The 27,737-nt window shown below is 40.6% G+C and overlaps 2 protein-coding genes across 2 annotated transcripts; one reads left to right on the top strand and one right to left on the bottom strand.

The window, feature by feature from the left end:
• The first annotated feature begins 47 nt into the window (after window positions 1–47).
• LOC110163430 (uncharacterized) lies at window positions 48–20,719 on the top strand. The gene is made up of 12 exons (XM_020928387.2): window positions 48–112; window positions 2,660–2,792; window positions 5,348–5,540; window positions 9,315–9,456; window positions 11,750–11,890; window positions 12,787–12,839; window positions 12,936–13,035; window positions 14,586–14,738; window positions 15,864–15,928; window positions 17,509–17,532; window positions 18,154–18,227; window positions 20,627–20,719. The coding sequence occupies exons 2-12, from the start codon at window positions 2,721–2,723 to the stop codon at window positions 20,717–20,719; spliced, it is 1,110 nt and encodes a 369-aa protein (XP_020784046.2). The 5' UTR covers window positions 48–112; window positions 2,660–2,720.
• On the bottom strand, window positions 20,079–27,526 carry wdr55 (WD repeat domain 55). Its single transcript, XM_020928388.2, is given in 7 exon segments — window positions 20,079–21,703; window positions 21,705–21,960; window positions 23,202–23,471; window positions 23,777–23,883; window positions 24,832–25,043; window positions 25,583–25,794; window positions 27,378–27,526. Coding segments are annotated over 7 exon segments (1,284 nt in total). The 5' UTR covers window positions 27,518–27,526; the 3' UTR covers window positions 20,079–21,616.
• Between the last annotated feature and the right edge of the window lie 211 nt (window positions 27,527–27,737).

Here is a 27,737-nt window from a genome sequence, read left to right as displayed (position 1 = left end):
CAGTAGGGTTTTGGTTACCTGCCGCCGCGGTTTAAGGGACACGGCGGCGCACAGCCAAGCGCAATGCGGAGGGACTCACTCGGCTCACCCGTGGAGCTAAAGAGAGACACCGGTAAGAGTATGGGTATGGATGAATGAGTGGAGGAGCATTACCTTGTCGGCAGAGATGAAAGAGCACACTAGGTGCTCCATGATTTGGAGGAGCGAGGGACTGATGCGGTGAGGAGCACTGGCCAAGCAGCGGCCAAGCAGCGATAATAAAAGGAAACGTGATTGGAAATTTGGATATAACGCGCATGGGAGTTTACGAATGAAAGTTACCTGAGCTGAAGAACAGAGCGGCCACCAGGAGAGGCCCGGAAGACCGTCTGAGCCAAAGGGGGAACGACTAAGAAGGGAGCGCTTAAATAGTCCACCAGCGCAGCGCCACGGAACGCCAGGCAAGAGCACCCGCAGCCTAGACCCTCAAAGCCGGTCTTACCACACAAACAAAACAGAACTAGTTCATTTGAAACAGTTTGCAGTGGTCAAAAGTTCTTCCTCTTCTTAAGTTCTTATGCATTCAGAGCATCCGAATGATTCACCACGATGAGTTTACTTCTGCTTTTCTCAACTCTCACAGGACAACTAGCATACTAACAGCGCACTTCCTGATTATCAGACAATAAAACAGTTGCGGACAGAACGCAGTGGACTTATATTGTCCTCAGGGGGGAACGTCACACAAGGCCTTTAACACTGTGGAAAAAACAGAAGAGAATATTCCTGAGTGATAAAAGTAAAACAGTGAATAGGCTCTGTGCGCAAAAGTTCTTAAACATCCTTACTGTTAGCGTCACTACTTCCTGTTGTGTATTAGGATCAGGTCGAATGTTTCAGTTCGAGTCCAGGCCGCGTCCGACAGCAGTGATCGAATCCGACTCAAGCCCAATAGACATTAAGATATTTGTGTCTGAAGTCGACACAATTAAAATCACACTATTTTCACAGGCCTAATGACTCATGTAGGATATTGTTTGTGTTCCTCTAACAGACACAGAGACGCAAAATACAAACTCGGGATAAAGCGAAAATAATGAGAAGACTTTATTACTCACCTCTCATTATCCATAATAATGGTCCTCCGGAAATAATGACACCCAGTCCACAAAACCGCGCTGTGAATCCAGTTTGAAGTGTTCTTTGAGGGCCTGTTTACACGAGAACACTTGCGGGTAAAAATGACAAAATATTTTATCGGTAGTGCCTTTCGTTGACAGTGACAGTGTTTTTGGAGCTTAAAAACACAAAAATCTGAAACTACGCTCCAGAGTGGGAAAGTTGAATACGCTCTGCCGTAGCATTTCCGTCTACACTGCCCAAGAGGCAAAAGTTTGGTGAGATCTGCTCATGTCGTGTAACATTTACGTCACACACATCACCACCTTGCATCACCACCGAGCCTCCTGACATGCATACCTAGACCAATTCCACACACTTTTGTGTCACCTTATGCACGCAGATTTCCTCCTGAAAATGCTTGTCTAAACGTGGAATAAAAAGTGAAGATACGACGCCACTTTTGCATCTTCTGTTCATCATATAGGTAGCCTAAAAGTAAAAAGGTCAGAGTAGTTCCTCACGTGTGTCTGTTTACATCCACACAGTGCATGGATCGAGGTGAAGCTGCAGATGAGCGATAGTGACTTTCTATGTACTTTATCGCCAATCTTTATGCTTTAAAAATCATGTATTTGAAGTATTGTATACCACATTTCACAAATAATAATAATAATAATAATAATAATAATAATTTTCACAAATAATAACACAGTTTTGACTTGTATCTAAACTAGAAGTGCAGAGCTCTGATCTTTTGAACACTTAGGAGGCTCAGATCGAGTGGTTTTACTGTAGACAGGAAACAGCTGATGCACTGATGTGTCTGAGTCCAACCCGAGCCCAAATATAAGTTCTAAATATTTGTCCGACTTCAGTCGAGTTGCGATGCTCTATTCTGTATGTGAGGGTTTTTGGCTGAATTGTGCTCAAATTAATTAATATTTAAAGACAAGGCAGAGAAAAAGGAGTTAAATAGTACACAAATCAAATGAATACTTGAGAGGAGGACTCTGTGTTTAGAAATAAAGAGGTTTGTGTCTTAATGTCACCTCTAATACAGATTTTGAGACATAATAAATATTAAAACAATGCCACAAACTGAAGTACTCTACATATAAAATAACTAGGTAGTCTTTACTTTAACTAAATTAAATCTAAATAGGTTGTTTACGTTTTTTGATTTTAATAAAAGTGACGGAGGGACGGCCACCTGCTTGGCACAAAATACAATGTATTCATGTGTTTAATACGTTTCAGTTTAGTTTTTGATGCCAAATTTCCCTCCCTTTGCTCTCCGTCCTAAGTCACTCCCCCTTCAGAGCGCAATCCCATTACAATCGCCGTGCATCCTGCTAATGAAACTACTGCACGTCACATCAGGTCTGTCATGTTGTTGTGTACAGTTTTGTTTTTGTATATTCATGGAAAATTGTCATGTGGGAGCGTGAGTGATGTAGACTTGTGGGTGGAGCCTGGAACAATGTGATAACATGGGATAAAGCTCCAAAAAGTCAAGAATGGATTGATGGATTTCTGGTTTTCCTGGTTGTTTTTTCAGAGTTCCTGTAAACTGTCAGAGGAAATATGGGCTTCTGAAGTTTGATCCTGATGGAGATGACATGTTCTGCTCATTCATGACGATATCTCAACTCAAGTGTGACAACTGTGATCCCGGTGTCCTCATCCCTATTGTGAGTGGCAGAGTGGTTAGCCTGTATTGTCCTCTCAGTAAGGAGATTGTCAGTTAGACTCCTGACTACTCTCTTTCACCATTAAAAAATGTTTCAAACTTAAAGTACCCGTAGTATAGGGTGACCAACCGTCTGTTTTTCCCTGAACATGTCCGTATTTTGCGTCCTGTCCGGGGTGTCCGGGTTTTTTTTTTAAGTGACACAAATGTCCGGGTTTTCATTACCATTCATTGGAGGCATTAAATTGAGTGCCTCTCGTAGCTCCCTGTTACTCAGAAGGAGCGAGCAGACTCAAACAGTCGGTCAGTCTGCAACATGCCGAAACGCAAATTCGCATTTAACGATGACTTGGACAAGAAATTCTCCATTTTCCATCCCAGTCGGGACAAGTGGGAGGCCATATGCACAGGTTGTGAGGTGAGAGTACAGTGTCCCTCGTTTATCGTGGGGGTTACGTTCTAAAAATAACCCGCGATAGGTGAAATATAATATATATATATATTTTTTACAATTATTATATCTGTTTTCAGGCTGTAAAATCCCTCACCACACACTTTATACACTTCTCTCAGACAGGACAGGTGCAACCCTTTTTGCATCCTTCTTAAAACTTATTGCTGCTGTCGTCATGTTATTTTCCTTCTTCTTTATGTAACAAAATGAACATTAATTTATTCCATAATGGAGCCCAACAGCACAAAGTCCTGCACGGGTTAGTTTTTGGAGACCAGCACCGCACCCACGCAGTACAGCACCACACCCGCTCATTAACCCGAGATTATATCAAACTTTTGCGCTGCCTACGCCACGGACTGAACCAAGACTAAACCAGGACTAACCCGGGACTAACATAGGACTGATTCCAGGACTGAAGAGGAGGACTAATCCAGGACTGAACTAGGACTAAAACAAGAGTAAACCAGGACTAAACCTGGACTAAGCCAGAAGTGAAACAGGACTCACTATCGGGACGGGCTCGGAGGTGACCGCAGGAGAAAGGACCGACAGAGAGCTCTGCATCTCACAGAGGTAAACACGACAATTGCCCGATCGCGCTTTGTGGACAAACTGCTCGGCGTTCTCTCTCTTAAGTCCAAGATTAGTCCTGGTTTAGACCTGGTTTAATCCTGACCCACCCGTGTGTAAAAAAACATGCGAAATTGTCAGGAAAAAAAAGGAAAAAAAAAAAAAAAAATCAGCGAAACGGCGAGAACGCAAAAGGTGAACCGCGAAATAGTGAGGGACTGTAGCTCAATGTCGAGGCCCCACCTCCCACCCCCGGTAAGGTGTCCGGGTTTTCACAAATGGAAATATGGTCACCCTACCGTAGTATGCTATTTTCTGATCTATGTTCTAATGTAGTTTCCTCATCAAAAACATACCTGGAGGTGTTTTGACAAACCCTCATGCAAACGCTGCATATTTAGAGTTCTTCTTTCAAACAGAAAACACTCTGTTCTACCTTGTGATGTCATGTAGTAATACAGGTGCTCCATTGTGTTTTAAACCCCAAAGACCTTCACTAGAATCATTTCGATAATTTCTGCCCTGGAATTTCCAATCTCTACTGAACTAATGGTAAAAAGGAGCTGTTAACCTGAAACCTACTGGTTCATTACATCACAAGGGGGAACAGAGCATTTTGAGCTTTGGAGATGTAGACAGAATAATAATAAAGGGTTGCTCAAACGTGTGTGAATGAAACAACCCCACAAATGATATAGCAAAGATGACCAAACTTATAATATAAAAACTTACTGTGACAAAGTAAAAAGCGCTCAAAAAGTCTTAGGCACACTGTTGTAACTATTTGTAACTATTAAACGACTTTTATTCTAATTCCAAATGCCTCTGACTTTCTGATCACTTTTGACTTTATCACAGTAGGTTTTTACATTACAAGCTTGGTCATCATCTAGTGAATATATGTTAGCTTTTGAGCCTCATCCTACAGGAGCACCTTTTGTGAACTGAAAAGCTCTCACTTCCTCTGTGTTTTTATACAACTCCAGGTATGTTTCTGTAGCGTGATTCATCAGCCGGTTTCACTTCGTGGAAACCGTCTGATCTCGCAGCATTAGGATTCGTTCGCTTGACAAGGCGGGTACTTTTTTTAATTTAACCAATCACTGCTATTTGGTCGTGACATATGTAATGCACCCATAATGGGGATAACTAGTATATTAAGCTTTTCCCAAATCCTGTAGGAAGAAGGACAATAACATCTTTCCCCTTGATAAAATTCACCAAACATTCTCTTTGTTCCGGGTTTAAATTCTCAATCTCAGGAATCATTGCCAACAGAGAATGTCTGGCTCTTCACTGATTGGCTGGTGCCTGGACTCCCACTTCCGGGATTTTTGCAAACCATCTAGTGTATTTTGATTCCTGACCTAGTCACTGGAGAGAAATGAAATTGAGCGAAGGCACTAGGTGGCGCCAGCCTGGCTAATGTTTCTGAGGAGTTAACAACATTATAACATGACTAAAAACTCCCAAAAATAAATGTTGTGTAATGTAGGATTTTTAAATAATAGTTTGCGTTTCATCTTTAGATGTTTAGATCTGAGCCGTGCTCGGTCCTTTACACGCCAAACCTGATCCAGTCTGGAGACATGCTGAAGGTGGACTTCATCATGGAGGACTACCCCAAGGCCAGTATGAACATGACCGCCACCAACGGGGCCCAAGAGACCCTTGAATTCTACAACACCATCAGCAAAGTCCCCATTCAGTTTATATTCACAGGTAAGAGACATTTTAGGAGACATTTTGGACATTTAAAGGTGCCGTATCAATCAGTCATTAATTTGAGCTTGGTTGTTCAGTTGTTTTTCACACATTATCCTGTACCATTTGTACACTTACACAATAATCTCTTAAAAACATAAAAACATGATAAGTGCTTTTCAAAACGTTCAGGTGCCAGTTTTGCTGTGACGGTTTGCTGCATACTTCTTGATTTTTGGACAATAAAATGCTTTCTAATTAGATGCAGACAGCACACATCAGACTTATTTTGAGCTGCTTATACAACATACGTGGCCACACAGGCTTGTTAGATCTCAGAGGCTAAGCAGAGCCAGGTCCAGTCAGTACTTGAAAGGGAAACTGCTGGCAATATCAGGTGCCACAGTGGAGCTTACCTGTGCAGCAACAACCACACACTTTGGCAAAACTTTATAAAGACATGATTGACAGGCAGACTAACCAATCAGAAAGAAAGCATGCTCTGTTCATGTCAAAAACAGACATGGCTTCTTACACGGAAAAAAACCAAAAAAAAAAAAAAACAAGCGCAGATTATTTTCACAGAATCAAAAATTGAAGCCCCAAACTATGACATATCTCAGGTCAGAGAAGTTATATAATTTGTTCTGAATGTGACAGGTTTTGGAGAGGAGATGTCTTCTGCATTTGACACATAATATAAATTAGCAGCTGTGGTTGGACTGTCTCAAGTTTGGACGGCGGTTTTTTACACTCTATGGTCCGGTTCCAGACTTATCGGGATTCAAACTAAATGTAGAAAGAGGTGGCTGCTCTGGCAACCACGTGCCCATCGTCATCGTGTCCTTAGGCAAGGCACTTCGCCCACATTGTCTAGTACGAATGTGGCGTTTGTGTGTTGGTGGCGGTCGCAGGCGCAGATTGGCAGCCTCACTTTCGTTAGTCTGTCATCTGTGGCTACAATAGTATGTCACCACCAAAGAGTGTGGAGTGAATGAATACTGCTGTGAAGAGCTTTTGGTGTCTTGAAAGGCGCTGTATGAATGCAATGGTTATTTAATTAAGTAAAGGTGCATTGTGTAACTTTTCGGTTGGGGGTCCATCATCTGCTTGTTTCTATGGATATGTCATTACTCTGCCTGGAATGTTCCACAGTATGACATTAAACAGCTCTACCTTACATTTAATAAATTTTGACCCGGTGTTCTGTCGAAATGGGCTGCCCTGTTGAAATGCGCTACCCACAGCCTAGATTGACAGTGACGTATATCGATTCACACTACCCTGTTAAAAAAAGCTACTGTATTTTTCAGACTAAGTTGCACTTTTTTCACGGTTTGGGTGGTCCTGTGACTTATACTCCAGTGCAACTTATATATTAAGATCTTCAAACTGACAGCCACGAGAGACTCTAGGCTTGTGTGTCAGTATCTAGTACTACAATTACTCCTGTACTACTGTCACTTCACTCTACTGCGCATGTCTCCTGTAGAAAAAGCCGCTGTCTCACTGCAAATAGTGAAATATTCAGCCGAAAATGGTACTCGAGCAGCAGAAAGAAAGTTTGGAGTGAGTGAGAAACTTGTGATTGACTGGTGGAAAGCGAGGATGGAGAACACAGCTTCATGAAAACCAAGCGGGCGCCATGTAACTTTCCTGGAAGTCAGCGGATGAATCGACAAAGTCTGAACTTCAGTGATAATCGAAACCATCCTGTCGGGATTCAGAAAGGCCAGAATAATTCTAACTGGAACTGATGCTGAGTCTGACGACAGCTACACAGAAGAGGAAGCAGCGCTCTCTTTACATCATGGATCTATGGGTTACCTCTGTAGGTCGCATAGAAGTGACACTGAGGATGAAGAATTCAGTGGATTTAGTGATTTGAAGTGAGACCGTGAGTTTGATAAACTTATGTTGTGTTGTTTATGCTATAACTATCTGAATAACTGTTCATATGTTACGTTAACATATTAATGCCTATTCAGTCTGTTGTTCTCTGTTCTGTTATTACTAGAACTTGTCTTTCAAGATGAAATGTCAGTTCCTGGTCTCTGATTTTATAAAATACATTTCCCCAAAAAGTGCGACTTATAGTCCGGTGCAACTTATATATGTTTTTTTCTTCTTCATTGCACATTTTTTGGCTGGTGCGACTTATAGTCCGGAGCAACTTATTGTCTGGAAAATACGGTACTTTCCGTTTTTCCGTTTACAGTTGTATAGATCCAGTAAAGCCAACCTCCCCAGTTTTACAATATAGTTCTTTGGATTAGAGACAAGTTTGATGCTCTTGAACAGTGATCAGACCTTATAAATATCATTATTATTGTTGTTATTTTTGTTATTATTTTATTATTATTATATGATATAATATATGAATTTGGGTAGAGGGAGCTCATTTTGACAGGCCTATCCGATGTAATGAAAATGATAATGATAAAATCAAATATTAACTCAAAACTATTCAATCATCTAACATAGATATTCTGCTGCAAATCTAACGCACTCATGTCATTGCTTACATGCTTAACTGATCAAAACATACAATAAAACCAAAACACTTTTAAAATATTACTCCACTTCTGCCTCAGGAGCTCAAATTGATGACATTTAAACTGGAACATTGGCGCTAGGTAGCTCAAATCTACAGGACACTGGCAAAGGTGGCAGACATGACATCAAAGGTTTACGCTCTCTGTTAGACCATTTATTAGTAAATTACAATAAATATGTGCAAATAGTGCTAAAGTGCATTGTGGCAATCAGCTGATGGCGTGTCCAGGTGGAGTCGAGCCAGTGGAGCAGCGCTGGGCGTAGGAGGTGGGTCCCTTTTGTAGGTGGCTGGATGCGCTGGGCCCTTAGTGCATCCGGGTTACCTCAAAACAGAACAATATTAGTTATCATGCAACAACGGCACAACAGAGGCCGTGACAAAAAGGCATTCTGACTCTGAGTGGGGTCGCTTCTCAGCAAATCTGACCTGTAACTTGGCCTGGTTTTGTCTCTGTGAAGATAGAAAGGTTTAACGCCATACTGTGAAACGGTCTAGAGCAGGGGTGTCAAACTCATTTTGGTCCAGGGGCCGTATCCAACCTACTTTGATCCCAAAGGGGCCGGATCAGAAAACTCATGACATATAAACCCCAAAAATAACAATAATTTCAAATATTTGGGCAGAGAAACACAAATCTATTACAGAAATCTTTTTTAATTGATGAACTCTTTCTAATATTATAATATTATGAACAACCTGAAACTTTAAGAAAAATTCAATTTCAACACAATGTTTTAACATTAACTTGTATGCAAACAAAAATAAGTCAATTTTTCTTGGAAAATTCTGCACTCGGCTCCACTTTTCTCATGTTGGACATTTTGTTGATGAGGGGGTCACGGTCAACAGTCAAAACGATCGTCCTTTAAGAGCGTTTGGAAAGAGACAAGTCTTCATTTGTGCTGCTCTGGTGGGAGGGGCCACGTACAGAGACGCTGGAGACACTGCTATGCTCAGCACCGCAGAAAATTACCAATATTTTAATAGAAAATATTATTAAAATATTTTAGTAGAAAATCACCCAAGGGCCACATTAAAGGTCTTGGAGGGCCGGATCTGGCCCCCGGGCCTTATGTTTGACACCTGTGGTCTAGAGTCTAGACAAAGCAATAACATCTCCATGGAGAAAAGCGTTTGACGGACCCACCAGCAGAAAAAGTTACACAATGCATTTTTAACACATCTGTACTGCGGTCACGTTAAACAACAATAACAGTGGTGCTATCTCGTTCCAGTGGATCCTGCTGTACCAGACTGTGAAGAGGGACTGTACCTGCCCAAGTATCTTCCCCCGACTCCTGATCATGAAGCCAGAGTCTACACGGCCGTCCAACAGTCCATCGCGATCTTCATACAGTTCACTGCAAACTACTCCTCGTACTGATCTGTGTTCTAACGCTGTTTCCTCATCACAAACAGACCTGGACTTGTGTTTTGTTCCATTCACGCATGTTTAATTAACACAAAACCTTGCATATTTAGGCTGAGTTCTTCTCTCAAACAAAAAAAACACTTTGTCATGTGGTAATACAGGTACATGTTCTCCACTGTGTTTTTAAACTCCATACATCTTCTCTAGAATCATTTGGATCTTTTCAGCCCTGGAATTGCCAATCTCTACTGAACAAAATTGAAAGTTTGCTATTAACTTTAAAACTACCGCTTCATGACATTACAAGGTGGAACAGAGCATTTTGAGCTTTGGAGATGTAGTTAGACTAATAATAAACTATTACTCAAGCATGTGTGAATGAAACAAAACACAACTCCAGGTATATGTTTGAGGTAACAACATTATAACATGGCTTAAAGCTCATAAGAGGCAATTTTATGTAATATAGGATCTTTAAAGGTGCACTATGGAACTTTTCTGGTTTAAGTTTTTGCTAGTCTATACCAGTATACTAGTCTATGTGCTCTTACCCGGAATTTACACCAGGAGCGTCAGCAGCACGTACCATAGACAAAGCTTCAGTTTACATCAGAGGCAACAGAGCTGCTCCTGTGACATCAGCCTCTGTGGATTCTCACGTGCAAACACTAAACTTTTTACATTGTTTATGTTTTCATTGTTGATTGGATGAATTATGTTTTAAATTACAATACAATAGTTGACAACAAGAGAGACGATGCTTTGCAGAGATAACAAGCCGTGGCTGCAGTGCTGCATTAATTAAGCTCCTCACCATTTCACTTTGGCCGTCTGCACCACGTGCATTTTCCTTCAGAAGTTGTTCTTGTAAAGTAGCTCTCTGATGTTGTAAAGTGTTTTATATTTATTCCCCGTGGCTGTAAACTTTCCATAGTCCATCACGGCGCATTCCCCGAGCCCCTGGATATGACGCACGGTGTTTACACGACTGTAGTGGTTTCAGAGAACATGTTTTGAAAGGGCATCGTAAGTTTATTTTGACACCACATGCTTATTTCCTTAGCCAGGCTGGCACCACCTGGTGCCTCCGCTTAATTCCATTTCTCCCCAGCGACTAGGTCAGGAATTGGAATACACTAGATGGTTTGCAAAAACCCTGGATACAAATCCTGGATAAAAATCCAGGCATACATTCTGTGTTGGCAATGATTCTCGAGGTTTAAAGCCGGGACAAAGAGAATCTTTGGTAAATTTGATCTAAACAGGGCCGGGCCTGGTCAGTACTTGGATGGGAGACACTGGGAAAATAAGGAGCCACAGGAGGCGCCAGTGGCAATAACTGTTGTTGTGTCCTTAGGCAAGACACTTCACCCACATTCCCTTTTATGAAAGTGGTGTGTGTGTGAGTGATGGTGGTGGTCGAAGGGACCATCACTCACTTACTAGGCAATGTAGGTGAAATGCCTTGCCTAAGGACACAACAACAGTTTTTATGACTGGTGCCCAACTGTAGCACCTGACTTTCCCAGTGTCTCCCATCCAAGTACTGACCAGGCCCGGCCCTGTTTAGCCTCTGAGATCTGACAAGAGCAGGTTTTGACAAGCCGGTATGGTGTGAGTGATGGTGGTTGGAGGGGCCGATGGTGCAGATTGGCAGCCTCGCTTTCGTGAGTCTGCCTCAGGGCAGCTGTGGCTACAATAATAGTTTACCACCACTGGGTGTGGAGTGAATCAATAATGCTCTGTAAAGTCTCTTTGAGTGTCCAAAAAGTGCTATATAAAACTGATGCATTCTTATTATTATTATGATCATTCTAAAGCCATTCAGGAAAGCTTCATTTCTTTATTGTCAGTGGGACTTCTTTTTTAGTATTGATACCTGCTCAAATGAGTGTCTAGTTCTGATATTAGTTTTAGTATAAATTAGTATCAGATTTTCAGTACTTTTGACCTGGACTAAACCAGATGTTAAAGGTGTAGGAGTAACCTTTCTGGTCTGTCACCTGCTTGTCTCCATGGGGATGTTATTGGGGTCGCCTCTTCACAGATCTGACCTGTAACTTGGTCTTGCAACGTCTTCATACGGCTACATAAGTTTATTGGTATACTGTAGTCAAACATTCCAGAACAATGCAGTAACATGTCCATACAAGCGGGTGGTGGACTCTCTCCCAGTAAAGTTATGCAGTGCACCTTTAACCAAGAAAACTGACTAAAACATTGTAAAAAACATTTCAAAGTCCATTAATGAAGATCGGGTGTGTATTATTGAGTTGCTTACATTAGTTTTTGTTGCAGTTCTTCTGAGCTTCTCCACAACGGTCCCCTTAACATGACGGTGGAGCGCACTAGGCTGAAGGAGCACGCTCTGGTCTGGATTCCAACAGAAGAAGAAATAGGCCACCATCCCGTCTGCTACGTTCTACTGGTCACAACACCGTAAGAGAAATATGGTTTAAAAGCAGACCCATTCTTCAAAATGGGCTTTTCAGAGCTTTTAACCATGTTACAGTTGTTTCCCTTCAACATTTACTCGCCTGAAGTTGTATTTGGAGTGATTCGTGCATGTTTGAGTCATCTTTAATCGCTTATTTTCAAGATGCCATAGGACTGGGTCTCATCACGTAGTCATTTTGCTCTGCTCTACTGTGATGTGCATCTATCCACAGGAGGGACTCACATCATGCAGCGCTTTGTTGTCATGACCTTTGCAGCGATGTCAGTTCCCATTGGACACCACAGTTTTCTAACACGGAAATCAGTGGACTTGTTTCTTTCATTAAGTCATACAATCAATATTCTAATTTAAAATGTCCAAATTATAACAGAATAATCCAGGGGTGTCACAGATTATAACTATACCAAACACAAGCACAATAGGTCTTCTTTAAAGGCCCTGGATCCAATTTAGTCCAATACATTTCCTGTATTTTTCAGTTTGAAAAGAACTACCGTATTTTATACCGTATTTTCCGCACTATAGGGTACACTTCAAAGCCTTTAATTTAATCAAAAAACGACTGCATGCCTTATAATCCAGAGCACCTTATATGTGGGGATGTGGGCGTGCTGGACGCTGTAATCACCCAACTGTTTGAACTATTATGAGTTATTGTGAATACACGAACAATTTAGCGTCTCAGACAGTATTTTTTTACGTGTTACAATTGAACAAAGTTGAGAGTTATTGTGAACGCGTTAAATAAAGTTTGACTGACTTATCTAACTGTTGTGTTTCGTTTAATGTGCCTTATAGTCTGGTGTTGTTTATATGTGAAAAAAGTTCGAAAATAGACCATTCAGTGACAGTAACTTATTTTTGACACTTTTGGCAGGGTGGGCAAACATCAGTCTGAGCTTCGCTGTCTTGTGGTGACAGTCGTGAAAGGTGAGTTTTGGGTTTGAAATAAATCAAAATCAAATTCTCCAGTAACAAAAACACATTCAATAAAAACAAATAAATCCTTTGTTGTTTTGGAAACAGAGCCTAAGTTTCTGAGCATGACTCCAGCCAATGGAACCTCCCTCTCCGTCACTGTGAACCAGCCCATTATCCTGTTCATTGACGTGGAAACTCCAACAAAGTAAGAAACTCTGCATAACACTGGAGATTTAAGGTCGAAAGCAGATATGCTAAAAAGTCCAAATATCGAACTCTAGTAAAAATAATAGCAGTAGTAAAATATTTTCTTAAGTATTATATTTTTAACTGTGTTTTGTTCAAATGACTTGTAAAGTGCCACAAATCAGGCTACTTGGAATGTTCCACAATATGGCATTATACAGCACTATCTTCATTGCATTTTTTTTTTTTGTCTATTAACATGTGTGGTTTTTGCAGTTTTTACCAACAACAAACACCTGCATGCAGACTAAATCTGGCCTAAACCAGGTCTACTGTACAATTACCATATTTGCACACTATAGGGCGCAAAATATGCCATTGAATGGTCTATTTAAAAAAAAATTTCACATATAAACCACACCGGACTATAAAGCGCATTAAACGAAACACAAGTTAGATAAGTCAGTCAAACTTTATTTAACACGTTCACAATAACTCTCAACTTTGTTCAATTGTAATGTGTAAAAAAAAAAACTGTCTGAGATGCTAAATTGTTCGTGTATTCACAATAAGTCATAATAGTTCAAACAGTTGGGTGATTACGGCGTCCATCACGTCCACATCCCTCTCGTCATTATCCGAGTCAGTGTGGTTACTGTTCCCTGGCAGTTCAGTGATGATTCTGGTCTTGGTGAAAGCTCGGACCACAGTTGATACTGATCCTTAGTCCAGGCGTCCACGATCCATTGGCAGATCGTGGTGTAAGTGGCTCGGCGCTGTCTCTCTGTCTTGGTGAATGTGTGTTCTCCTTCTCTCATCCACTGCTCCCACACAGCTCACACTTTCACTTTATAACAGCCTTGAGTTTAAAGTGGGTGTTGTGAGTGTGTCTCTTGACAGGTGCATTTTTATATTAAAAGAACATCACAGAATCACAGTATGTATTACTCCTGATGCTCCTGACTACGGGAGCCGTAATGATGCAAGTGGTGCGGCTTTGTAGTTTACTAAAGTCGTACTAAGACACCCCAATAAATTCATATATAAGGTGCTCTGGATTATAAGGCGCGCAGTCGTTTTTTGATTAAATTAAAGGCTTTTAAGTGTGCCCTGTAGTGAGGAAAATACGGTAAACCCGGCCTAAACCAGGTCTATCTTCGGACTTAACCCAGCCCAAACCAGGGCTACTTTAAGACTAAACCCTCTGCAGCACAGAGGGACATCCAGAAGAACTTGGTTGGACACTGGACTCAGTTAAACAGATCTTTAACACATGAAATGACAATTGAAAGCCAATAGTTTTTCAGGTAGTCACTCTCACCTTTGTGTTGAAAATCAAACTCCTAAACAGGACCATGAACACTTGGACTGATCACAGGTTCCTGAAAATGTGCTCTTTAAATCCATTTTGTATGTAGAAGAGTTAGAAGAGTTACAGAGCTTCTGACAGAGTAGTGCTTTCGGTTAGTTTCCCCCTCCCCTGGGAATATTGATGACATCAGCCACACAGTATCACTCCCCTTTAAGATGTTTTTTTAAATGATTTTCTGTTTGTATTTTGTGTTTCAGAGATTATGAACTCGTAGTCTCAGGTCCAAATAATATGACAAAATCAAGACTAGGAAGCGGCCTGTTTTTGTTGAGATGGACCCCGACCGACGCAGAGGCGGGGAAAACCTTCAGCATTACCTTCTCTGTAATATTCTCAAATTTTATCTTCAGGTAAGTTTACTATATATACAGTATAATCTATAATATTTCACATTTGTTGCTAAAAGTGTCCTGAATGTTGCAACTATTGTCTGATGTCTGTTCTAATGTTGTTTCCTCGTCACAAACAGACCTGAAGTTGTGCTTTGTTTCATTCACACAAGTAACACACAAACCTGCAGATTTAGGCTGAATTCTTCTCTCAAATCACCTTGTGATGTCATGTGGTAATATAGGAAGGGCTCCACTGTGTTTTTAAAGTCCATACACCTTCACTATAAACATTGGGATGATTTCAGTCCTGGCATTGCCAATCTCTACTAAAGGTAAACTGTAGTGTTAACATGAAAACTATCACTTCATGACATCACAAGATGGAACAGACCATGTTCAGCTTTGGAAATGTATACAAGGGTTTTATATATATATATATATATATATATATATATATATATATATATGCAGATATTTATTGCAATACATTGAGCTCTCCAAGACCTTTAATCTGACCCTCGGTTGAATTTCTACTAAAATATTTTAATTCTATTTTTTATTAAAATCTGGTTAATTTTCTGTGGTGTTTATCACAGCAGCGTCTCCAGTGTCTCTGTACGTGGCCCCTCCCACCAGAGCAGCACAAATGAAGACTTGTCTCTTTCCAAACGCTCTTAAAGGACGATCGTTTTGACTGTTGACCGTGACACCCTCATCAGAAAAATGTCCAAAATGAGAAATGTTGTTGGTGCAAAAAAAAATTGCCTGATGCGGCACTAGGTGACACAGCCTGGTAGGCAAAAAAATCTTAGAAAACAGAAACCAAATGACATGCCTCTTTTTGTTTTTCCTCGCTTGCTGCTCAGGGCTTCTGTAGCTGGTCAAATGTGTGAATGAAACAAAACACAAGTCTAGGTATGTTTTTAGGAGGTAACAACATTCTAACATGGCTTAACGCTCACAAGAGTCAATTTTGTGTGACAGTAAATCTGAGCAATAAAAACACTTAATTGTCCTAAAATTAATACTAAAGACCATTCTAGACAAATAACATCTCCATGTACACAAGTCCCAGGAGAAAAGTTACATAGTTCAGCTTTAATGTAATGATAAAGTAAAGATAAAATGTATTTGTCTCTTCAGCCCAGACCCCCTGTCTAACTATTATCAGTCGGAGATTCGAACCATCACCGTAACCGTGAAGAAGGGTAAGGACATTTAGATCTTAGTTTAAAGGTGCACTGTGTAACTTTTCTAGTGGAGGATCCGTCACCGGTTTGTTTCCATGGAGATTGCTCTTCCTGGAATGTTCCACAGTATGACATTAAACAGCTCTACTTTACATTTATTCAATAGATGTATCACGAATTTCAGACTTCTGGTCATTGCACAATTCATACTGGGAAGGATTTACCGAAAAAGTGAGCATCAAACCTCCATGTTTGTTTTCCCAGTGGGATGTGTCTGTTGACAAAGCCAGGCCTTTCTAGTCTTTTGAACCATATCACTTTTGTTTCTGGTTCTGATATTGTCATATTTTAGTTTTGGGATTCGGACATTGTAATTGTGTGGTTGTTGGATCCTAACACTGGGAAACGGGTCGAGAAATTTGTTTGTGAACTTCATAAATGCAAAAGGGAATCAGATGTGTGTGACTGCAAACCTCTGTTCAAACTGTTTCTCTTCACAACAGAATTGAAAAATAGTGAAAGGTGAAGGTGATGGGCAGGATTGATCCACAGGAAGGACCAAAAATGAAACATTTGTCTGCCTAAATCATCCTGAATTTGCAGTGAACATTTTGTATGTGGAGTGTCATCACAGTAAAATCCCGATCCCTCACTCCATCTTGGTTACAAATTTAAAAGTCAACGCCAAAGTGAAAGGCACCAGATGTTCACCAAGAAACACCTTCCACTGCAAAGAGACCAAGACATGATGTTGCTGTAAAACCACAAGAACAAGAAAGTGCAGCTCAGTCTGTTTGTCTTCTGCACCTCTCACTTAAACTGGATCCCGCGTTGATGTCGCTCCACATATAAAATGTTCACTGCAAACTCAGGATGATTTAGTCAGTCAAATGTTTCCTTTTTGGTTCTTCCTGTGGATCAATCCTGCCCATCACCTTCACCTTTCACTATTTTTCAATTCTGTTGGGAAGGGAAACGGTTTGAACAGAGGTTTGCAGTCACACACATCTGATTCCCTTGTGCAGTTGAAGTTCGCAAACTTCCGAAGCCCATTTCTCGAGCCGTTTTCCGCTGTTAGGATCCAACAACCACACAATTACGATGTCCGAATCCCAAAACTAAAATATGACAATATCAGAACCAGAAACAAAAGTGATATGGTTCAAAAGACTAGAAAGGCCTGGCTTTGTCAACAGACACATCCCACTGGGCAAACAAACATGGAGGTTTGATGCTCACTTTTTCGGAAAATCCTTCCCAGTATGAATTGCACAATGACCGGAAGTCCGAAATTCATGATGCACGTATTACAGGTGGTTTTAGAGCTCAAAAATACCTAGAAAAAAAGGCATTCTGACTATGAGTAGGGTTGCCTCTCCACTGATCTGACATGTAACTTGGTCCAGTTTGATCTCCATGATGATAGAAAGGTTTAATGCCATACTGTGGAACATTCCAGACAAAGCAATGACATCTTCCAGGAGAAATGCATTTGACGGAGCCTCCATCAGAAAAGTTACACAGTGCATCTTTCATTTCACAGAGGTAAAAAATAAATCTAAAATTACCTCACACTTTTATATTTGTTTTCTTTTCAGCTCCACCGAAGCCCGTAGGTTCTGGTGAGTGTTCTGTGTCAAAACCCTTATTTATGTACTGACAGCGTGCAACCAGCGGGGGGCAGCACTCACTTACATCGACTCTAGTAACTTTTGAAATAAATGAGTACTTTTCTAGCAGCATACTTTTACTCCTACTTGAGTAATATTTGTATTGAAGTAGCAGTACTGTTGTGCTTCCTCTTCCCATTGTGAGGAAGTCTGAAGTAACAAAAACTTTACATGACAATATGAAATTATTTGAACGTTTATGTTTCTTGCAGCTCCTTCAAATATTTTCTTCTAATTTTTGAATCTGTACTTTGAAAACACCAGATTTTGTGACTTATTTCATGTTTTGTCCTTCAGATTACATTCACTTCAAATTATAAATCAGATACACGTGGACAGTTACAATTGCTTTAGTAATTTCTTGAACTACCACTTTGTACTTTTACTTGAATAAAATTATTCTGAAGTAACACGACTCTTACACAATGGTGAAACAAGTACTCGATTTTGTAAATATAATAGAGCAAAGTATGGATACTTTATGGACTGCTTTCAAATGTAGTGAAGTACAAGTATACACTGTAAAATGCACACGTTCCATCTCTGTGTAACCTTCTTTGGCTTTTCTTTTAGTATTTCTCCGAACAAAGATCATCTCTGCGACGCCGCTCTCTAAAGACTTCATCCAGAACAGCATCCTAAATCAGGCAGGTCCTTCTTTTATTTATGCCTTAATTATTGTTTTATTTTCAATTCCTAAGGATGTAACAATAACCAAAATATCGTGACATTGTATCGTCAAAGTTCTCACAATAATATCATGGACCATCACAATATATCGAATTACAAGTCTCTTTGCTTAAATTAAGAGTGATGGTGCAACAATAGCTAAAAAAAAAAGACAGAGGGAACTACATAGATCATGATTCTTTGCTCCATTTCAGTGCAGACTACAAGAAGAAATAACAGTTCTAAGCACTTTTAAGTCTTAGTTCTTTGGATTAAGTCTTGTCAAGGCATTTTAAGAAGTAGCATATTAACAATTTTGTTCGCAGCCTCCACAAAATATTAGGGATGTCCCAATCACATTTTTTTGCCCCCAAATCCGAGTCCTTTGATTTTGAGTATCTGCCGATACCGAGTCCCGATCCGATACTTCTATAAAACATTATGAAATAAACTAAGAGCAAAGAATAAGATCCAGGATGTGTGGGGGATCAGATTGTGTTGATTTCAATGTGTAGTATTTGGGCTGAACTTGTGTGAAAAATTAACTTTTCTAACTGTGCACCATCACTGTTGAAAATCTTCACTTTTCATAGTAAGTCTTTATTTATATAGCGCTTTCCTGTCCCCAAAGACACTTTACACAGCTTTATTCCATTGCCATGACACTCAGCACCATCAGTCCCACCGACCACCACCATCACCCTAGGCAATGTGGGTGAAGTGTCTTGCCTAAGGACACAATGATTGAATTGATTGTATTTAACTGACCTTGACTATCAACTGTTTATGGAGACCTGTGGCATGTTTTGGGGTGATGGGGGAAACCCATCCAGACTCGGGGAGAAACATGCAAACTCCACACAGAAAGGCCCGGATGACCCAGGGATCGAACCCAGAACCTTCTTGCTGTCAGGCATGAGTGCTAACCACTCAGCCATCGTGCCACCACACACATAGTCTGGTCTTGGAATGTGTAACTTAATAAACTTAATGAACTGGACAAAACAGGAACCAGACCAGAACCAGATCAGACCTGAGACTCGACTCTGCACAATCTGCACTTTGTGTATTTGATATTATATGAAAGCCTGTAATGCACAGGCTTGACAGAAGCCCCACAGCCTCTCTCCCCCGCACCGCCACCACATCCACAAACCCACCGCCCAATAGTGCCAGCTCCGCTGCGCAACAGCACTGGTTGTTTTGGTTGCAACGAACAGCACCATGTGATGACGCCATCGGCCGCGCAGGTGTGAACAAGGGCCACAGAACCACAGGTAACAGACAGTCGTGCTGATTGGACGTCCCTGAGCAAATCCTGCACCTCAGAAAAACTGTTGTGTGCTGTGTGTCCTGTGTGTTATATACGTATATTTATCCGATACCTGACAGGAACATAACGTCAGAGTCTGGATCGAGTCCACAGTCACATGATTGGATCGGGACAACCCTACAAAATATCCCAAATATCGTACGTGAGATGTATGTTGTGAAAATATCTTAGAGAGATTTGGATATCGTTGGGACATTCCTATTTGTGAGCCTCCCCTCCATATCGTGAGCTTTCCCACGATATCGCAATAAATATCGCACCATGAGGTTCATACCGTGACGATATTGTATCGTGAGACTTGGATATCGTTACACCCCTATCAATTCCTAATACAGAAGCAGCCCATTGCTCTTGAATGTTTTGTGTGTGTGGAGTCTGCATGTTCTTCAGTGTCTGCGTTGGTTTTCTCTGCCACTAAACACATGTACAATAGGCCCCTCCTGTTTTGGGTCAGGTGTAGAAATGATGTCTTGAAATGATCTCATAAAACCCCAAGTTCATTCCTTGTTTTATGTTTTATTTCCTTTAAAAAAAAAATTATATTCAAAGGTGCATTGTGTAACTTTTCTGGTGGAGGCTCCTGTCTGGAATGTTCCACAATATGACATTAAACCTTTCTATCTTCATGGAGATCAAACTGGACCAAGTTACATGTCAGATCAGTGAAGAGGCAACCCCACTCATAGTCAGAATGCCTTTTTTTCTAGGTATTTTTGAGCTCTAAAACCACCTATAATACGTGCATCATGAATTTCGGACTTTCGGTCATTGTGCAATTCATACTGGGAAGGATTTTCCGAAAAAGTGAGCATCAAACCTCCATGTTTGTTTTTCCAGTGGGACGTGTCTATTGTCAAAGCCAGTCAGAATGCATGTTTTTTAAGCACTAAAACCACCTGTAATTGAATACATGTAAGATAGAGCTGTTTTAATGTCATACTGTGGAACATTCCAGGCAATGACATATCCATAAAAACGAGCAGGTGATGGACCCCCAATTCAAGTTTTTTACAACACAGTTGAATAATTTCAGACTTATTTCAGCTCAAAGAAGAGTTGGTGAACAGTGGCCTGACTCCACAGATCACTCTGCGCCTCGTGAGCCACAGGAAGATCGAAGAAACACCGCCAAAATAAACGCTCGACAGGATTTTGTAAATAAAAATGGAGAATATGAATCAAAATAAAACATTCTTTACAAGTTTATGTCCATTTTTACTTGTTTATACTTTACTTAAAGGTGCACTGTGTAACTTTTTGGTTGGGACTGTCACCAGCTTTTTTCTATGGTGATGTATTTATTATTTTTGTGGTATTGGAATCTGTATTGAGTATCGAGTCTATTCCCAGTGTTGGGAAGGTGACTTTTAAAACATATTCCCCTACAGATTACAGATTACATTTCCCAAAATGTAGTTTGTAACGTAATCCATTAAGTTACTTAAAGTGAGTAACGTAATCTGAATACTGTGGAATACTTGATATTGTCATGTTTTCTAAAACGACATGAATGTAACAACCACATCTTGAAAATTCTTGTTTGTTTTCTTCAAATTGTCTGTTGAGCCCAAGTCTCCATGAACAGACTTTTGTTTTACTGTAGAGAAGCAAAGACTAGGAAATCTTAACATTAGTTTTTATCTGCTAAAAGACAATAAAAAGTCCAGACTTTCCTTAACCATATTAAAAATATTACTGATAGAGAAAAGATTTTATATGAGATATGCTTTAAATTATGTCCACCTACTGTTAGGTGTTACATTGTTTAGCCCTGGTTTTAGTCCTGGTTTAATCATGGTTTTAGTCCTGATTTTGCTCGAAATGTGAAAACAGGAAAATACCGTCCTGTATTTCATTTATATCAACAAAGTAACTGTAATCCAATTACCACTCACTGAAACAGTAACTGTAACTGAATACAGTTACTCTGAATTTGTACTCTGATTACGTAACGCTGGTACATGTAATCTGTTACTCCCCAACACTGTCTATTCATTAGTATCGAAATTGATTTGAACTTTTATTATCAGATTATCAGTCACTGTCACTATCACTCTCCTCCTCTTCATCCTCCTCCTCCTCTTCTTCTTCTTCTTCTTTTTTTGTTTTCAGTCTCCTCCACAAGTCCAGAGAAGAAGTCATTGTCTCCGTGGGCCTTCTTGCTCAGAGATTTCAGTTTTCCGTCCTTCCTCTTCCTCTTGCGGTATTCCTGGACTTTGGATTGGGGCAGAGAGCTGATGTCCCAGAACTTGACCAGCGAGTCGTGACCGGAGCTGACCAGGAAGTGCCCGCAGTGAGATCGGGCCAGCTCCTCTATGGGCTCCCCCACGTGCTGACCCACGCAGCCGATCACGCGATTCGGTAGCAGGTTTATCGCTCTGAAAAAAAAAAAAAAAAAAAAAGAGAAAAGAATAAGAAAAAGTGACATTGAAGGTGTGTAACTTTTCTGGTGGATGGTCTGTCAAATGCTTTTCTCCACAGAGATGTTATTGCTCTGTAACCTGAGTATGTTTCAGTATCGTATTTTTGAGCTATAAAACCACCTGTAATTGAATAAATATAAGGTAGAGCTGTTTACTGCGAAACATTCCAGGCAGAGCAGTGACGTATCCATAGAAACAAGCAGGTGACGAACCCCCAATGAAAAAGTTACACAATGCAGCTTTAAAGAAGACATACTGTGCTTTTATGACACTAATTTTGACTTAATCTGGTAGATTTTTCTTAAATTTAAAACCTACAAATTGGCAAACTGTGGAAAAAAAATTAAAATTTCATTTTAATTCATAAATATAATTGTTAGGGGTGTAACAATATCCAAGTCTCATGATACGATATCGTCATGGTAAGAACCGATACGATATTTATTGCAATATCATGGTGAGGAGGCTCATGATTAGGGATGTAATAATACCCAATATTTTCACAATATACATCTCACAGTAATAATAATACTACTTCACATACATGATTTGTAACACACAGAAGGTTAGTGATAAAGTTCACAGGAAGTAGAGTCACTTACTAATCTGTAGCGTCGATCTGCACTGTGTGGATGTAAACAGACACACGTGAGGAACTACTCCCGCCTTTTTACTTTTAATGCTTCAAACTGGATTAAAAGCGCTGTTTATGGACTGAGTGTCATTATTTGCAGAGGACAAATTGTAACGGATAATGTGGATGAGATGGTGCAGTTTTAATTTACCATTTTACGACAGGTGAGTAATAAAGCCTTCTCATCATTTTTTCTATTTCCTGAGTTTGTATCTTACGCTTCTGTGTCCTTCACACCGTCTGCTCCTGACGCTCTGTTTTATTGGCTGTTACCGTAGTGTTGCAGATGTTTAGTTGTTACGATCTGACACTGACACAACACACGAGGAACGCAGCGGCTTCAAAATCGTACACAAAGACATAAAGTCGGGTCACGCCTCCTTGAACTCGAGGAGAAGCAAATCTCAGCCAAAATCGGTCAAATTCTCCTGTAGCGTGTGACGGCCTTGAGACTTAGATAAACGTTATTGATCCACAAGGGAAATAATTTGGGCACAGTAGTTCGCATATCACAATATTTTATAAATATAAACTGTAATAAGAAATTTGAAATAAGTATCACCTTATATATCCGTCCATAGAGGCTGTGCACATGATGCTGTCTGTAATGGGCTGGATGCAGTCTACAGATTCAGCTTTGACGGCGAATCGGTCACTCGTCGCTCCAAATCCGTTCCAGTTGAAGATGTAGATGGTCCCTTCGCTGGATCCGCACACGACCTTCTTCCCTCGCTTCATGAGGGCCACAGAGGTCAGGTCCCCGCTCTGAAACTCAGACTGAAGCTCAAAACGTCTGCGCTTCAGGTGGAACACGCCCATAGTGCCGTCACCGCTGGAAACGAGAGGAGGTGGTATGTTAGCATGGAGTATATTTAAGAATAAACTAGGACTAATACTGGACTTAATACTGGTCTAATTGGTCTAATACTGGACTAAAAAAACAAACAAAACTGCAGTAAAACCTCGACTAAGACTGGGACTAAAACTGATCTAATATTGGACAAAAACTTGATTTAAAATGTGACAAAAAATGTAACTAAAAACTAAAATTTTGAGTTAAAACTGGGCTAAAACCTCACTAAAATTGGACTTAAAGTGGAATAAACTATTCTAAAAACTGGTCTAAAACGGTCAGACCTGGCGGTGAGCAGGATCCGTTTGGCCTGGTCCACTGTGATGCTGCTGATGTAGTCGTTGTGATGTTTCAGATCCATGATGGACGTCCCCTTCCTCATGTCCCACACCTGCAGACACAGAAATGACAAGTATATTACATAATATATGAAAAAAAAAAATAATCATGTTTTACTCAGAACTAAACCACAAGTCTTGATATATACCTGAAAGAAAGTTATGTTTTTCACACCCAAAAACTATGTAACCAGGGACTACACCCACAGACTGCATTTAACCTTGACTAAACCATAAAATATAGTTAAACATTTGGTAGGTTTATGCCTGATATAATGTCAACAGCAGGACTAAACAGGACTAAACCAGGACTAAAACAGGACTAAACTACCATATTTTCCGCACTATAGGGCGCACTTAAAAGTCTTTAATTTCATCAAAAAATGACTGTGCGCCTTATAATCCAGAGCGCCTTATATATGAATTTATTGGGGTGTCTTAGTACGACTTTAGTAAACTACAAAGCCGCACCACTTGCAGCATTACGGCTCCCGTAGTCAGGAGCATCAGAAATAATGAGCTTTCACCAAGACCAGAATCATCACTGAACTGCCAGGGAACAGTAACCACACTGACTCGGATAATGACGAGAGGGATGTGGACGTGCTGGACGCTGTAATCAAGCAACTGTTTGAACTATTATGAGTTATTGTGAATACACGAACAATTTAGTGTCTCAGACAGTATTTTTTTACACGTTACAACTGAACAAAGTTGAGAGTTATTGTGAACGTATTAAATAAAGTTTGACTGATTGATCTAACTGTTGTGTTTCGTTTAATGCGCCTTTTAGTCCAGGGCAGTTTATATGTGAAAAAAGTTCAAAAAAACCATTATAGTGCGCAAAATATGGTACTACTAAACAAAGATTAAACCAGGACCAAACCAGGACCTAAATGAACCAAACTAGGACCTAAACCAGGACTAAACAAGGACTAAACCAAGACCTAAACCAGGGACCAAACCTAGACCTAGACCAGGACTTCAATAAAAGTGTGAACCTTGAGTGTCCCTGCGTCGTCTCCGGTGGCGAGCAGGTTTTCGTCGATGATCTTGAGAGCGTTGATGGGAGCGGTGTGAGCTCCTCTGATCCTCGTCACCAGTTTTCCGCTCTCTGCCTCCAGGACGTGCACGGCTTTGTCCCTGGACACAGAGAACAGCTTCTGTCCGTCTGCAGAGAAACGGACCGCTCTGCAGGACTTCATGTGGTGCCCTGAGGAGCGAGAGGACGATTAACAAGACGAATTCAGATTCCTTATTAAAGAAAAATGGGGTAACAGTGGCTGAGTGTTTAGAGCAGTGGTCCCTTAAACCGAAGCTTGAGCCAAGTTCTGTCATTGTTCTGTCACTTTGACATGTGACTGACTTGCATTACAAGAGTAAGGAATTAAAAAGCATAGATATTTTTGGCATCCACAAACCCTTCTGCACACAAAAACAAAATAAAGAATAGCAGGTTAAATGAAGTTGGCTGGTTGGGAATTGCACCCCTCCCTCCTATATGTTTGAAAGTCAATTCAGTTTTTGGATCTTTTTAGGCTTAGCAGGACTAACAGAACCAAAGAAGGACTAAACCAGGATTAAACCAGGCTCTAAACTGACACTAAATCAGGACTAAACCAAGTCTAAACCAGGACTAAACCAGGCTCTAATCTGACATGAAATCAGGACTAAACCAGGTCTAAATCAGGACTAAAACAGGCTCTAAACTGAGACTAAACCAGGCCTAAGTCAGGTCTAACCCAGTCCTACCTGAGGACCACAGCTCTCGGGTCTGTCCCTCGGTGCAGGAGTATTCGTAGGCGTACACGTCTCCGTCCACGTCTCCGCACACGATCACGTCTCTGCTCGGGTGAAGAGCGATGGAGTTGGCGATGGCCTCCAGACGCAGGTCCTCCGGTGTGTCCAGGACCCGCGGGGGGCGCTCTTTCTCCTCCTCGTCATCGTCTTCATCACTATTAGACCTGTTGAAAACAAATGTGTATAAAGTAAATACAAACTAGTAATAGTTATTAGTAACAGTTGCACACATTGCTTATATTTGGAAAAAAAAAAATAGAAAAACGGATATCGAGTTTCCTATACTGATGCTAGAATCATCATTCCATTTACTGCTGTTTTTATTATTGCTTTATACTATCGAGTCTGTTTAAAAAAGTGTCACATGAATAAAATATAATATTATTTGCTTTTTAATAGTATTAATAATATTTTTCCTCATATAAATGAATTACTGTAACCAAGAAATTTCCACTACAAACCTTTGATAAAGTGTTCACAACCTGTCTCCAAGTAGATGTTATTATTCTACCAGGGATGTTACTTAGTATGGCATTAAACATTCTCCATGGAAACTAGCGCATTATGCCGCCAAGCTACAGGTCAGGTCTGTGGAGAGGCGACCCCACTCACAGTAAGAACATCCGCAGACACTCATGTCTCAAAGTAACAAACTGGGTCTAAGAATCAAACCAGGACTAAACCAGGACTAAACCAGGACTAAACCAGGACTAAACCAGGACTAAACCAGGACTAAACCAGGACTAAACCAGGGCTATACACAATAACAAAGGTCTCATTATGACTACACCAGGACCAAAACAAGACTAAAATCAGTGACACCAAAGGGATGAACCCATGTCTAAACCAGGACTAAACAAGCACTAAACCTGGGATGACCACATTTTCAAAATTAGAAACTGGGACACACCCGGGTTGGGATGCTTGGTATAAATAAAACTGTGAAAAAAGATGTAGCATTAACCATTCCTGACTCAGGTGTAGGTCAGTGTTTAATCTGAGAGACTAAATACAGAAGCGCAGCCTTTTGTACAATACAATTTATGCACCTCTGGTTTAGACCTGGTTTAGAACTGATATAGTCATATTTTAGCCCAAGTTTAGTCCTGCTTTAGACCTGGTTTGGTCCTGTTTTTAGACCTGGTTTAGACCTGGTTTAGACCTGCTCTAGATCTGGTTTAGACCTGAAATAGACATGATATAGACCTGGTTTAGAACTGACATAGTCCTACTTTAGCCCAAGTTTAGTCCTGGTTTAGAACTGATACAGTCCTTCTTCAGTCCAAGGTTAGTCCCGCTTTAGACCTGGTTTAGACCTGAAACAGACCTGAAATAGTGCTGGTTTAGACTTGGTTTAGAACTGACATAGTCCTACTTTAGCCCAAGTTTAGACCTGGTTTAGACCTGAAATAGACCTGATATAGTCCTGGTTTAGATCACATTGGTCCAAAATAGACACACCTGGGACATGTCTTGTATAAAACTGGGACACATCACTGGTTTTGGATAAATCTGCTGGGACAGGGGACACAGGCTCAAAACTGGGACTGTCCCGGGTAAATAGGGACGTCTGGTCACCCTAACTGAACCATAGTCTAAACCAGGACTAACCAAGGACTAACCCAGGATTAAACTAAGATCAGATCAACACAAAAGTAATAATTAACGCGAGTATTTCAGACTTAGTTCGGGTAAATGAACAGACTCATGCTAAACGTACGAGCGATTATTATTAAAACACGCTCACCCTTCACCAGAGTTTTTACCCTCCTCTTTGTCCTGGTTTTGGTCCGGGTCTGGGTCCGGTTCGGGTTCACATAAGTCCGTTTCTTTAGTTTGATCGGCTTCTGTCGCGTTTTCTGTCACGTGCTCTGTGGGCGCCGACATGTTGTTTACACTCGGCTTCTTCAGCGCTGGGTTTGGGAACACAGCGCCCTCTGCCACACCGCACCGGTATTACACCAACAACCCTTTAATTCCCAAAGATCTCTGTTTCCTCATTCAGACTCTGATCATTCTGACCAAATATCATTAACACAAAACAAAATAGACTCAAAATAATAATGGACACCACTATAATAATGAAATACAACAATATTTCAAGATC

This window comes from Boleophthalmus pectinirostris, unplaced genomic scaffold (genome assembly GCF_026225935.1).
Source record: "Boleophthalmus pectinirostris isolate CB_2022bp ecotype Guang Dong unplaced genomic scaffold, ASM2622593v1 HiC_scaffold_20, whole genome shotgun sequence".
NCBI classification, from domain to species: Eukaryota; Metazoa; Chordata; class Actinopteri; order Gobiiformes; family Gobiidae; genus Boleophthalmus; species Boleophthalmus pectinirostris.
Note: the sequence above shows the minus strand (reverse complement) of the source record. Positions and strands in the feature narration are given on the sequence as shown.

What these genes read in the sequence shown, in the direction of transcription:
- LOC110163430 (XM_020928387.2), top strand. Translation starts at nt 2,721, where the DNA reads ATGTTCTGCTCATTCATGACGATATCTCAACTCAAGTGTGACAACTGT. An exon ending in GACGTGGAAACTCCAACAAA is followed by an intron (nt 13,036 to 14,585) that starts GTAAGAAACTCT and finishes TTTGTGTTTCAG; the next exon opens with AGATTATGAACTCGTAGTCT. An exon ending in AGAACAGCATCCTAAATCAG is followed by an intron (nt 18,228 to 20,626) that starts GCAGGTCCTTCT and finishes GACTTATTTCAG; the next exon opens with CTCAAAGAAGAGTTGGTGAA.